This window comes from Limulus polyphemus, unplaced genomic scaffold, assembly GCF_000517525.1.
Source record: "Limulus polyphemus unplaced genomic scaffold, Limulus_polyphemus-2.1.2 Scaffold2180, whole genome shotgun sequence".
In the NCBI taxonomy this organism is placed as follows: domain Eukaryota; kingdom Metazoa; phylum Arthropoda; class Merostomata; order Xiphosura; family Limulidae; genus Limulus; species Limulus polyphemus.
This window is the reverse complement of record NW_013667790.1, coordinates 135,711-150,026: the sequence shown is the minus strand read 5'-3', so window position 1 is coordinate 150,026 and position 14,316 is coordinate 135,711. Positions and strand designations below refer to the sequence as shown.

Genomic DNA, 14,316 nt, shown 5'->3' with positions numbered 1-14,316 from the left:
TCACCTGAATGAAATTTGCTAAACCATCATTGACACTTACGAACATTTAAAACATTTTCATAAACTTCTTTGATATTCTTTGTGGCTACAGAGGCATTGTTTTCCTTCTTGCATTCAAGCAGCATTACATGCCAAATGTGTGTCTCGTCGTGTGCCATTACTATAAGGGATTAGAGTATACTAAACTTTAACACATTATATAGGCTATACTAACGTGACATTTAGGCAGTTCGTTTAACTATTATACGTGATGTACGGTTTTTGGTTCATTGGTTAATGAAAGTGTTCCAAAAGGCGACATTAATTTCTTGACGACCTAATAGATATGAAAAACAGTTGCATTTTTATTATTGAGTGTACATGTATCTATAGTCTATATTGTTGGTTTTTCTTGCAACATTATGATATTATATTGTTGAACCTTTTAATTTCAATGATAATTGTTTTTAGCTCTGTGGTTTTTTAGACTTAGCTTAAACTTTTAAATTATTTTCACTTTTAAAAGTTTTTCTTACACTGAATTCATATGTATCTTTACAGAAACATCACAACGTTTGGTCTCCACAAGTTTTTCCTGGGAAGAAAATGGTTAAGCGTCAGGAAGTGAAAACTGACAATCTACATCTTGTTGGACCTTCTCTTCCACAGACAACAGTTTCAACCCAGGTACATGTAAAAGCCCTCTATAAAATTGTAAGTTGTATTTTTACATTATATGTGAGAGTGGGAAAAGGTAACTAGCTGTTTTCTTTTTCTGTTATCCTCGACAGGGATCAAATAACACTGCCATTGTCCTTAGCTTCTCTGATAACTCAGGTATATGACATTTGTGCTCTTACTCCAGTTGTTTCTGCTGAATCACGGGCAGGCATCTTGCATTCATCTTTTCCTCTCTCACCTGATAGTTGCAATATTGCATATTTTTTTTGTCAATTTTTGATGTTAACTCTTGGATGCTATGTCCTCCCCAAACTTAAGACTACTTCTCTTTGGCCTGTTGATGTAACAACTGTTCCTCTTTTCTGGTGCTCTTATCCATTGAATCTCTTTTTTTTTATTCCCAGCAAGGGGATATTTTGTTTCTCCTATTTTGACTCTCTTTTATCCTCAGTCTGCTTATCTTCATCTTTTACTTACTCACCTTCTTAACTTGCTTTTCCTCTTTACCCTTTCCTTTTGAGTTTCTGCATCAAACAGCTTTACTGGTTAAAGTCCCATTAACCTATTCTTGTTTCTGAGATTTGATTTATTGCTTTGTATTTTCTTTGTTTAATCTCGAGAAACTCCATTTGGCATCCTTCCATCATGCAAACATTATATGGGGAGTCCTTTGTCTTGTGACCCCTTTCTGGTGTCTCCCCTCCTAAGAGGTCCTATGAGAGTTTTGCTCTTACACCTTGTCCAACTGTGAAACCACTTTGCAGGAAACCCTTAGGTCACACAAATTTTCTCTTAGGAGCTTTTTGTCCTTTTGGGATCATACCTGTATGTTTTCATCCAAATCCTGAGGGCTTTCATTTGCAAAATGCACTTTATGAGCCTTCATTTTCACCACAATATGGCATCTCTTTACCTTGACTGGTTAGGCTTCTAAGTCAGTCTTGACTTTCATTCCATTTCTAATTCATTTGGGAGTCTTTTCTGCTTCATTTGCTGGATGGGCTTAACCTTCTCCTTTACATATCCAAGATATGGAGCTTCTTATTTCCAAGGCTCTTGTGTCTCCTTTTCTTCCTATGATTGTGGATCTGTTTCTTTTGAAGATTTGACTCTCTCATATCCCTTCTTGCAGAGTTGTCTTTCCACATAAATGTCTTTGAGGTGTGGACAGTTCAATGGGCCTGTCACTATCTTTTGTGACATCTATCTGGACATTCTGTTTTGATCACTCCACTCTCATTTCTTACATCAAGTGACAAGAAAGTAATGACTCTCAAGACATCTATTTTTTGTTCTGAAGCTCCACCTTTGTGTTCAAAACAAAAACTGATTGTTCGCCTTCCATGTTCTGGAAACTTTGTACTTAGTGGCAGATTGACCTTCTCGCTTGATCCAAATCTTGATGTTTCTTTGGATATGTTTTCATTTTGGGAATCATCTTAATGATGCATTTGTGACATCCCCATGTACAAAGCTTCCTCTTTTTTTGTTCTCCAGTCCCAAACTCTATGGCCTGTGGCCCTTGTGGTATTCCTTCTAAGTGTGTATTAGTCCACATTCTTTCTGTATGCGTATCCATTTCTTTGATTTCTTTTTAGGATGCTGTCTTTAATTCACAGCACCCATTGCCAGGTTCTTCTCATTGCCTTTCTTTGGCCAGCATAATTATAGTTTCTTCTCTTTCACCTCTCACCAATCCTGGGACATTTATCTCTTCCTTCATGGGGATTTTTGTTTATGTCAGCATCAGATGTCCATCTCTCACCATGATGTTCTATGCCTTCATCTTCACATGTGTCTTTTGTCTGCTCCCTGGCAAGGTGGGCAGGTTTTTCTTGCAGTGTAGCTTACTTTTGTCACCTATCCACCCTTTCAGTTTATTTCTGCAAGAGCATGATTAATATTTTCCACTCCCTTCCTCCAGGTTGTTTGACTCTTCCTTATCTCAAGTTATTTTTTTACCTTTTGAGGACAATTTGTATGATTTCCAGTGACAAAGCAGTCTATCTTTTCCACTTCCCTGGCCATTTTCATGCTATTTTTCAGTTCTTACAGATTTTACTGAGCTTTTCTAATCATTTGTCTTCCTCTTCATCTTCCAGATTAGAGCTTCTATTTTTTTCTATAGGCTCTTGTATATCCTACATTCAAACCTTTGGTCACTAGTTCCAATTAAGTATTTCTCTACAGACATATTTTCTTCTTCCTTGCATTTTTTCATGGATACTTCCTGTATTCTTTACCCCAGGGACAAGGTAATTTTCTTCCCAGATCACTCCTTCCTTTCCAAGACTTGGGCTGCTCAGCAGGGTGATTGGATGTTTTCTGCAATCATCCTTCCTTCTTTCCCTTTGTTCTCTGTACAATCATTCAGACCCTTTTGTCCTATTCAGGCAGCTTGCTGTTATCTCACTCACACTGCTTTCTTTACATCATTTGTTTTTGCCATGGGATTCATCTTCTTCTCATGACTTATCTTCTAATTTGACTGATTAGTGGAAAAACCCTTGCTTATCCATTACCATGCTGCTGGAGAGGTTGGTATGGAGAGTTCTCCTTTGGGTCAGGGTATTCCCACTGGAACATTTCCAATGGTTGTGGTCAACTGGATAGGTCTTGCATTCTCCTTGGGATGCAGGTCTGCAATGATTTGCTCCTTCACTTACTTATTTTGGTAAGTATATCATATAGGTATTTCTCACTTACTGTATGGCTTGACTTGTTATCCTAGCCACATTACACATACATGTTGTGTCAACCCCCTTTCTGCAGTACCATTTGTATCGGGTGAAGAATATTCTCTGTTTGAGATGGGCATGGTTTTTTCACCAACTGACGTTTCCACTAGGCCCCCCCCCCTACCCCAGTGGGTGACACACTCCATGAATTTTCCATTTTTGTCACTATATTCTCAAAAAGGAGTTAATCTTTTTAATTTCATTATCTACATCAGTCTTTCCACTGTCTTCGCATTGTGCAACTTTTGATTATAAATTTAATTAGTAACTACATTTTAATGTTAAAGTTATTGATATACATTGATAATAAAGCTGTTTGTGTTAATTAAATTTTAAATGTAACTGTAAAAAAGTAAGACACATGCACTTTGACCCACCCATGCTCAAGAAATTAAAGGATTTGTAAAAAAATAATTAATAGGTTTGAAAAAAAACAATACATGTTGAAATGTTAAATTGTACATAATGTTTATACCACTTCAAATAATGGTAATTATAGTTATTTCAAAGAGTCTATTATTTCATGTTATTTTGTGACTTAGGGGAAGTATGACTGAAATTACTTTTAGGTGTACTTAAAAGAAAATGTTTTGTTAAACACAAACATAAAGAATGCAAGGAATGAAAATAGTGAGCAATGCTTATTTAGATGCCATTTTTATGATTCCTAATAACAGCACATGGGCCACTACCTTTTCTCCCACCAAGTAAATTACAAACACTGTTATAATCATAAGCATTGCTCAGTTATGCAGTTTTCATAAAAACAAAAGGGATTTTAATTGGACTTATGATAAAATTAATTGTTTGAAAAAATCTTCAATTAACTTTTCTTTTAATTAAGCTATTTTGATTTTTTATAATAAATCTAGATCTATAAATATAGGCCTATAAAAATCTTTTTGTTCTAAATTTAATCTATTAATTTTTAATTTATTTAACAGTTTAATAGAGTAGCTAACATCTCAGCAAACTGTTATTACTATTTTAGTAGAATTTGACAGAGCCACAAATATTGCTTTTAGTTTTATATGTTAAAAACCATGATGTTAGGACCAGTTTTGTATCTTACAGGAGGATGAATCAATTAACAATAATAATAATATTTTCACGTATAATTGAAAAGGTTAAAACTATATTTCACCTTTAAACTATGTCCTACTTCAGGAGAACCCAGAAGATTGCAATGACAATAAAGTTGTAACTAATACTGAAGAACCACCTACCTCTGCTATGCAGGAGCAGCAAGTAAGATATTGTAATTACTGTTAAATTAAAAATAAACATTCTTTTGTCTATACATTTTAAGCATAAGTATCCAACATGTAAAGGACTAAACCTTCATCCTAACTATAACAAAATACCCACCATAGCTATAGCTACAATCACTGAAGATGCACCTTACAATCTACCAGAAGAAGAAAGTGAAAGATTCAGATTTATAATAAAGTCCAGAAAGCCATGAAATATAAATAAAAAATTGAAATGTTAAGTGAAGGTTTCAAAGTTTAGATTGTAATGATACTCCCATAATTCAATAACAAGTTGCAGTTTTTACTAATTCTATATAACATTTACACATTGTGCCAATTTCATAACTTAAGTATATGCTCAAAGTATAGGAAGAACTAATGTTACACTTCAGGTGTTATCTTTTTACATTAAGAAACCAGCTTATAATCTCTGCTTTCTATATTTCATAAGTACTGAGGCTATCAATAAATTAGTTATATTTTCTTTTGTGTTGGTCTGGGTATGATCTAGTGGTTAGTGTGTCCAGATTACGAATACAAAGATTCATGGTTTGCATCCCATTTTCGGAAGACACATTCTACATTTTAGGACCATAGGTATACTAAAAGAGTGATGGCCAAATCTCACTATTTAGTCAGGTAAGAGTAACCCCAAAAGTTAGTGGTGTATGCTGTTGACAGTTGCCTTCCCTCTAGTCTATTACTTTAAAATTAGGGATGACTGATTAGAGCTGGGCAGTTAGTGGTTGTTGCTAATTAATTTATCAATGACCTGTGTAATCAAATGTGCACAGTGTCAATCTGTTAGACTGGCCCCATACTGCAGAAAAAATTTTGACTATAATGTTGAATTTACTATGTTTATTTGCACAACATGTGGCAAGTTTTTAGTCAAATGAACAAGTGAGTTGAAAACAAAACATTATGTGGTATAAACATATATTTTTTATTCAAGATATATTGTGAATACACCAACATCAGTATTATTCAGACTCTGATAAGTTACAGTGGAAGATGATATTCTTGTGATGAATCAAAATACTTGTGTCCATCATACAGTATACATATTGCATTGCATAACCTCTGCATATCTACAGTTTTTTTTTTTCAAGAACCCATTATTTTGCATCTGATATTTACTCTCCTCTACCATGAACTGGTGTTAAATCAGCAGTATGGTATAAAATGAATAGTTGACAACTCTGACATCAAATACATAATACCATGTTGAATGACACTCTGTAAGTATCATTGCATACACACCTTGATCCCCACCAATGCAAATAGGATTGATCAGTTAATAGTGTTCTTTGAATGATGGTACATAAAATAAATAAATAAATTAATTAATTAATCGATTGTTGGAACATTTGAAAACATTAGTAATTGGATTCAATCATAATTTCAGTCAGTCAGTTTAATTGTAATTTGGAATTATCGATTAGTTTATGTGACACTAATGGATGTAATTGCTGCTCATGGGTAATTGATTAAATTGTCCAGCTATGATAGTCTTTTGTCTTGCTTCATGGGAAAATTCTAAATCTAACATAACCTTTGGGGTTATAACTTAAAGTTGCACAACTGACTGTTACTATTTTCTTTTGTGTACTCTGTATATAAATATTTAATGTTTGATGAATAAAACTGTGTTTCTATTCTCCTTAAATTATGGTGTACTTTAAAGAAATAAATTATCAGTACAAGTGAGAAACTACCACTGTATATTCACTCTTATTTTTATTTTCAATCTTTCCAGAAATAAAATTTTCACATAAAAGTAAAGAATTAGAGTAATGATGTAACATGTATTTGTATTAAGGGCTGCAAAAATGTGTGGAAATTCTATTATACATGTTACTTTTGTTTATTTAAAATAGAGTGAAAACTTCAGAAGCACAACTCAGAGACTTGTTTCAACCTTTCAAACAGTGCATAACTCAGCAGAAACTAATACCTTGAATGTGAATGAGTCAGGACCTGTTTCATGGAATGACTCTAGCAACAATCTGTCTTCCATTTACCATGGAGACTGGCCCATTGATAGAGGTTTGTAATGCACTGGAGAATTAAAATATTTAATTGTATTTTTAACATTTGAACTTTTTAAATATTTTATAGAATTGGAATGGCTGAACTGTTTTTATGGAGGATTTTTGTTGTTGTTTTTATTTAGCAAACCAGTCTGAAAATGTAAGACACAGGAGGTTCTTAAACGGGTAAAAAGTTTAATTTTCTTAGAAAAGTGATTGTTTTTCTAAAGATTTCTGAACCTGTTATTAAATTATTATCATCCAGGTCAGTTAATGTGGATTAAAGTAGAGGCATCACTACAGTAATATATGTTTTAGTTATAGTTGAACCATGCTTTCTCAAATTGAAATATAATGGATATTTTAGTTTTTTGTTTTTGTCACATACAGTTTTTTGCAAGAAACTGAATCCACAAAATGCTTAAACTCATAATAAAGTGCAAATATTAAGATCAAATTTGATTTACTGAAATCTTGTATTTTTGAGAGAGAGTAAGGACTACCCAGGTGCAAAACTTTTACATGGAATGAGATTAAATACATCTCTTTCTTCTTTAGCCATGATGGGAACAGAAGAATCCATTTATACTTTAAAACACTATTTTATAAAAATAATATCCAAGTGTATAGATGTTAAGAATTAAGAGAAATAACCTACAGCATAATCTAGACCATTTCAGTTTTTATATTGCACACATTAAGGAAAACCTTTTTTATGTTCCATAAGTGACTTCCCGCAGTTCTGAATGAAAGAATGCTTCTTGAACCAGGCAATAGAATTGTCTGTCATCAGCAGAATTCCACATTTTTGACAATGTACCCCATTCATATTATGTTTAGTGAAATCATACCCTTTGTCTTTGCATCTAAGTGTCATCTTACACGGTTAGTTAAAGTATCATTTTTAAAAAAGGAACAAATTAGAACTTTATATAATCAGTATATTTAAAAATTGTGTGAAGTTTAGAAAAAAAATTGAAGTATACATGTATGTGTGTGTGTGTTTGAAGTAATGTACAAAGTTGTCCTGCTGATTGTTAAGTAGTATGACTGTGGCACAAACCTGAATCTTGTTGTAATTTTCATTTTCGTGACATACCATGTTTATGATTGGCCAAATGTCAGAACATCCAGCCAACAAAAAATGAGTTTAGATTAAGGTAGTTGAATGTCAGTAAAATGAAATTGATTGTGCTATGTGACTACATCCAAAAACATTTTTACAAATGTAGTGGATTTTACATTGTTTCAATAGTGGTAGTAGAGCATGCATTTAAGTGACAAATTGATTGTGCTATGTGACTACATCCAAAAACATTTTTACAAATGTAATGGATTTTACATTGTTTCAATAGTGGTAGTAAAGCATGCATTTAAGTGACAAATTGATTGTGCTATGTGACTACATCCAAAAACATTTTTACAAATGTAGTGGATTTTACATTGTTTCAATAGTGGTAGTAGAGCATGCATTTAAGTGACAAATTGAGAGAGTCTTATGGCAAAAACTATCAAAAGAAACAATGATTCTAGAATCAAAGAAATTAATAAGGTGTAAAAGATTATTTAACTTTCAATAGGTATTGGAAAATAGAAATATATTAATTGTTGTTAATTTTCAGACATTAAGTTTTCTTCCAGTTTGTTCAAAATACAGGAGCTTTAAGGGGCTTCATCCTTTTTGCTCTCCTTATCTCCATGTTCTCTGCCCTGCACATTACTTTTCAGTTTTTTTTCCCTCTTGCTAATTCCATTTTAAGACCTAGAGAACTAACAAAAAATCATTTCTGAACTTGTTTTGTTAATTATAAATTACTTAGTCATTTGAAAAATTGAAACACAAAGTCTTCTAAATTACAATAAATACGTTTCTTAGCATTATCTTTTAATTAATCATATTAAATCACAGAAATAAATTTAAAAAATGAAAAATCTGTCTTTTTTTGGTAAACCATTTAAATTACACTTTATTTTACTGTAACAATTAATGGTCTTTTCAGAGATGTATTATTGTTTATCTTTCCTAGAAATTACTTATTTTGGTTGCTTTCTAACCATTTCTGTGTGTGAGCAGATGTTTTTTAACTCGACTGATTACAGTAAGGTCTAATTTGTTTATTTTACATGATACTTTTAAGAAGTCATTTAAATGCCAAGACGAAAGGGTATAATGATCTCACTAAACTTATTCTCAATAGAGTACGTTGTTAATATTTGGACTATAGTTAGGTTGTAATTTTTTATAAATATCTATCTGTCTCTCTCTTATTCTTTCACTAGCTTTCTTAGCACATAGAAAGAAATAAAGGAGGATTGTAAAATATAATTTCACTATGTCATACAACTGTGTTTCAACTACTAGTACGCCACCATCTTCGTCTATAGGCCTATTAAAGACTCTTTATTGCATTATATAGCATTTTCAATTCCAAACCTGAATTTTCAAGATCAGAATTCAGTTGTGTTATCTGTTGTACTTGGCTACAGTTATAAATATGATAATGTCTCAAGTGCACTGTTTAGATAATTAGAGTCCTCTAAAAAAGAATTAGTACAAGACATTTGTAGGCCAATAATTAAAATCAACCATAATCTGTAAGTAATGATTAATAATGTTTCATTGTAATAATTTGGGGAGGAAATTACAAACACTGTCAAAATTGATAATTTTTACAGAATAATAAACAGGTTAAATAAGATTTCAATCTTAATTAATTTCCAGATATTTTCAGATTTTTTAAATTTGTTACATGGTATTTTATAATTAGCCTTTTCACAGGTAAGAGAATGTTTCATTACAGTTGTGTGTTGGAAACATACTAGCTTTGATATCTGTTATAAACTTCATACATTTAGTGATGTGGAACAGTGGGCCAACTAACGTAGGTGATAACAGCTCCCTTGGTGCTGGTTTGAATCAAGAAACTTCCAGTTTGATGAGCTTCAGTTCCACTGCTTCCACAACCCCTGTCACTGCAAGACGTTATCCACCTCAGCAACTGGGAACTAAGGTATGTGTGGTGTGCATCTTTTTTTATTATTCTGTAGAAACAATTTTGAATGTGTGACCACAGTCATTTTAACATTTCATCCTCTAGAATGAAACTTTTTTTTCTTGACATTTAGGATAACTTCACATGGAGACTATTACTTTAAAGCATTGATGGGCTTATATGATCCATCTAGTATGAACTGAGTTGTGATTTTTGCTACAAATTTTGGTTTTTCATAATGGCAGTCAATAGTGGGTCAAATAACTCAGTCAACAAATAGATCTTGTAGAGCTAGTTTTGTTCACAAAACTTTCATTTAGTAAGTCCTTCATCAAGAAGAAATATTTTACCATACAACCTTAGTGTATATGTATGCCATAACTACATATATATAATAACAGATATCATTAATATGATGTATGGTTACCAGAAATAAAGAACCTGTGTGTTTGAATATCAGTGTATTTGTTAGTTGGTGACTGCTTCTAATAGCTTTCCTGTCTTATAATTTTTTTCAGGTGGAAATGGTCTATAACTTGCTATCAATGTTGGGTGCACAAAACAAAGAAGACATGAGTCGGAAGTTGCTACTTATGTCTGGCTCCAGAGAAAGCTGTGTTGCCATGAGACAAACAGGTAGGCTGAGTATACTTTATCTCAATTCTATATTATATTTCTTTCTTTTTTTTTAAATTAGTAATACACCTTTAAGACCTCTAAAAATGTTGCTAAAATTCATTGATTATGTAAAAACATTCTGTAACAAGAGTCTAGAACTCATTCTGAAATGTTGCAGTTATGTGTATAATATTTTATTGTTTTCTATAGGCTATATTAATGTGCATTCTAAGTTACATAACCTCAATATTCACACTAAGAACTATTTCTGACCATTTTGTTTGTTTTGTACCTAAAAGTAAAATAGAGTAACTTAAATGCAACAGTTTGGCCATTCTACTTTAATGTTGTGTGTTTGTGATGTTTGCAGCATTGCATACAGCTTTTCTGTGTTAATTACCAAACTTTTCTTAATGTCAGGACACCCTAAACATTCTAAATGTAACACATTTAAAATTTCCCATTTTCTTAAGTATTTTTATGTTATTAATATTTAAAAGAGAAACAAAGTTTAATTTCTAACACACTTTTTAATATGATGCAAAAACTGAAACATTATTATCTTACAAAATTTTATAAAATAGAAATAGGTTTAGAAATTTTAAAGAATATTATTTAGCACTTGTTTGTAACAATATGATATGGATATATAGATAATGCATCATGAAGCTTGTTCTTCATCCCTTTTGTACCTCATGCTCCTAGCTTGTGTCACATTACGTATAATTGTGGAAAGTTATACATCTCATATTTCTCAAGTTCTTATAATGATGCAGATCTTGAAAAAATAGACCAAAACTGAAAATTCCTTTCAAAAAATAGAATAGAAATGTTAAAAAAACATCCATCATAAAGGTTTTAAAAGTGGTAAAAGAGATTAAGATCACTGATAATTCAGGTAGTTGTGATCTGCAACGTGATCCTACTGATGATAACAGTAAACTCCTGCTGATCCATCATAAAGGTTTTAAAAGTGGTAAAAGAGATTAAGATCACTGATAATTCAGGTAATTGTGATCTGCAACATGATCCTACTGATGTTAACAGTAAACTCCTGCTGAAAAGCTAACTCGGGTATAGAAATATTGGCTTAATTTAAGGCATATTTATTCATTGAGGAGTTCAGATCATTGATGGGGCATTAGTTTTCTGTTTGGTGTATAAAGATTTGTTTTCTCTAACATTTGTGTTATTCAGTTTGTTATCAAACAATTGTAAAAGTTAGCAATGTTTGATAATTCCCAAAGCAAAATCTGTTTGAGAGATGCATTCTAAATGTGTCTGACACCCTTGTTCTGTGTTAATATGAATTTTGCTGTTAATAACAGCTTTGATAAAGTTTGTTTATGCTTTTCTGTATGAATGGCTATAATAATAGCCTGCTGTTGCATTCCATATTTATATCAAGATGAATAAATTTTAAAAATAGGAAAATTAGTGTAATCCAATTCTTGTAACAATCATATCAGCCTCTAATTTATGAACAGAACTAACTGACCCTATAAACATGAAAAGGTCAAAGTGTGCATGCCTCAACCTTTTTTGTTACATTTAAATTTAATTAAAAAATTTTTCAATTAAACAAGTTTATCAATTTATGTTGATAAACTTGGCATCAAAATATACTTTATATTTCAAATATTCATGTTATCTAAATTATCTTAATTTCAAAAGAAAATATTTAGATAAGTTTCAGTCTGCACCTCTGAGGTGCATGATGCAGTTTGGCCGTGACTTTTTCATTATAGGTTTTTTTCTCTTCCCTTATAAGTGCTTCTGATTGCTTAACCAATTAAAAATACATACTATAGATATTGACAAGCCAGAATATACAAATTCAACCTCTTACCTTCTTGATTTACTAGGATATCACTATATTTCTTGAACCCACATGACATGCCCCTCCATAATTTTCTCTGATGTTGCGGTTGGACATGTTTATAACCAATAGAAAGAGTCAGATGATTATCTGTTTTATTTTAACAATCAAATCCAATAGTTCATAAGGAAAGCTTAGTGCGTTTAGACAAAAGACATTGTTTTAACATAATTTTTTGACCTATTTATAGGTTAGTTAGAAAACTATATAAATCGTAGTAGTTTTTCTGTATGTTTTTTTTTTCAGTTATAAAACGCATATTTGAAAGCTGTACGAGTTATTTTGAACAACCAACATAGGGAAAAAAGGCTTATCAAACCATGCACCAAAGTGCATAAGACCTAAAGGCTAAAGTAACTACTAAATTTCTTTTTTTATGTATAATGTGTATTTTTGTAAACAAAAGTAACTGAGATGGGAAAATTAGAAGCTTATTAGTTAGATAGGAAAACTTGCATGGGAAAATATAAATTGTGATCTCTTTAGGAGGGAATGCACACAGGTTGCCATCTCATAACTTGATAGTTGCAATGTGATTTATTGCTTTGTTACTCTAGTTAGATATAGTTTAAAGAACAATAAAATTAGATGAGAGTAGTTGTAGAAAGTTTAACAGGCCCGAATCTGTTAGGATAGATAATTGTAATTATCTGTTACAATCTGCAGTCATTCTAGAAAAAATAAATTTTTTATTTTATTTCATTTTTTTAGCTTTTGATTCATTGTACATTAATGATATGACTGCAATTAATGTTACAGTAGAAATGATAAGAGATAAGTAGAAAGTTTTACTGAAACAAAACATGATATTAAGTTAGGAGGTTCTGGAGGTTATGCAAATGAAATATGAAAACTGTAAGTTGAAAAAAAGCACTTTTATTCTTAGCATGAAAACCAACTACCATTCAGACTGACTCAGTGTAGACTTTTGTAAATTCACAGACAAATCTTCAGTAAAAATAACTTATTAAAAAATCTGATTTTTCGTATACAACATACATGTATTGTGTACTAAAAGCTTACCAAAGTTTTTGAAGATACAATTAATATATTTAGATTTATAGTATGTATAATTTTATATTTACATGGTGGTTATAAGATCAGTCAAATTGATCAAGCCAATCTCATAGGCAAGGCAGCTATTATAATCTACCATTTTTTGCTTAGAGTAAATAACTAACAGAGAACAAGAAAGCAGAAAAACATTCATGAGTAGCTGATATTGTCTGCATTAGTTAATTCTTTTCTTACAGTAGTATTGGAAAAAATCATAAATAACATCCCACTAAAAAACTATGTATGGTAATAGGTCAACATGTATTACAAGTTACATCTATATATATATATATATATATATATATATTATAGTATTGTCTTTCCATGTAACTACTTTGCAGTGTGTGGATAGAGCTTCACCCAAATTGGTATAGAAATTCATGCAGGGAGAACTTACAAATTTTCAGTTTTGTATTTTCGTTTTACATTTTTTACCACTACCTCACCTCATGTGGATGGATGTTCATTGGGTCCATGGGAAGATACTTGAAAATTTTCAGTTTTGTATTTTGCAGTTTTTGTGGCCATTTTTGTGTTTTCTCATTTTTTACTATTACTTTACCCCTTGTTGATGAGCCTTCACCAAATTTGTTGGGTCCATGGGGAATTACATACAACTTTTCAGTTTTGCGTTTTGTAGTTTTTACCACTACATTGCCCCCTGTTGATGGATCTTCACCAAAGTTGGGTCCATGCAGAGATACATGCAAAATTGCAGTTTCACTTTTTATGTTTTGCAGTTTTTACGGGCATTTTTGCATTTTTTACAGTTACATATAGGGAAGCAACTTTTCTTGTCCTAAGATAACCTTTCATTAACCCTATTGCCACTGGTATCCTTTACTGTGCATAACAAAAGGTTTTAGTGTCTTACATTCAAAATTTTATTAAACTACTTTTTGTTTATGTTATACCAATTATAATATCATAAAATCCTAGCTAATAATCCATATTTTATTAGCATACAAGTTTTAAATTCTTAATTCTACAACTCAATATTAAATATATCCTGAATTTACACTGGTGTGACCCACATGACACATTTTCTCTTAGCATGTCATCATCCCTGTTTTATCTACCACATCT

At 31.6% G+C, this 14,316-nt stretch overlaps 1 protein-coding gene across 3 annotated transcripts in view; it reads left to right on the top strand.

The window, feature by feature from the left end:
• LOC106466181 (adenomatous polyposis coli protein-like) overlaps positions 1-14,316 on the top strand; it is a 95,095-nt gene that overhangs the window by 44,453 nt on the left and 36,326 nt on the right. For all 3 annotated transcript variants that reach the window (XM_022394144.1, XM_022394143.1, XM_022394145.1), the window contains 5 exons: positions 541-666; positions 4,566-4,646; positions 6,532-6,700; positions 9,541-9,695; positions 10,196-10,313. In XM_022394144.1, coding sequence (XP_022249852.1) covers positions 541-666; positions 4,566-4,646; positions 6,532-6,700; positions 9,541-9,695; positions 10,196-10,313 — 649 coding nt within the window. The remainder of the gene's footprint in view (positions 1-540; positions 667-4,565; positions 4,647-6,531; positions 6,701-9,540; positions 9,696-10,195; positions 10,314-14,316) is intronic.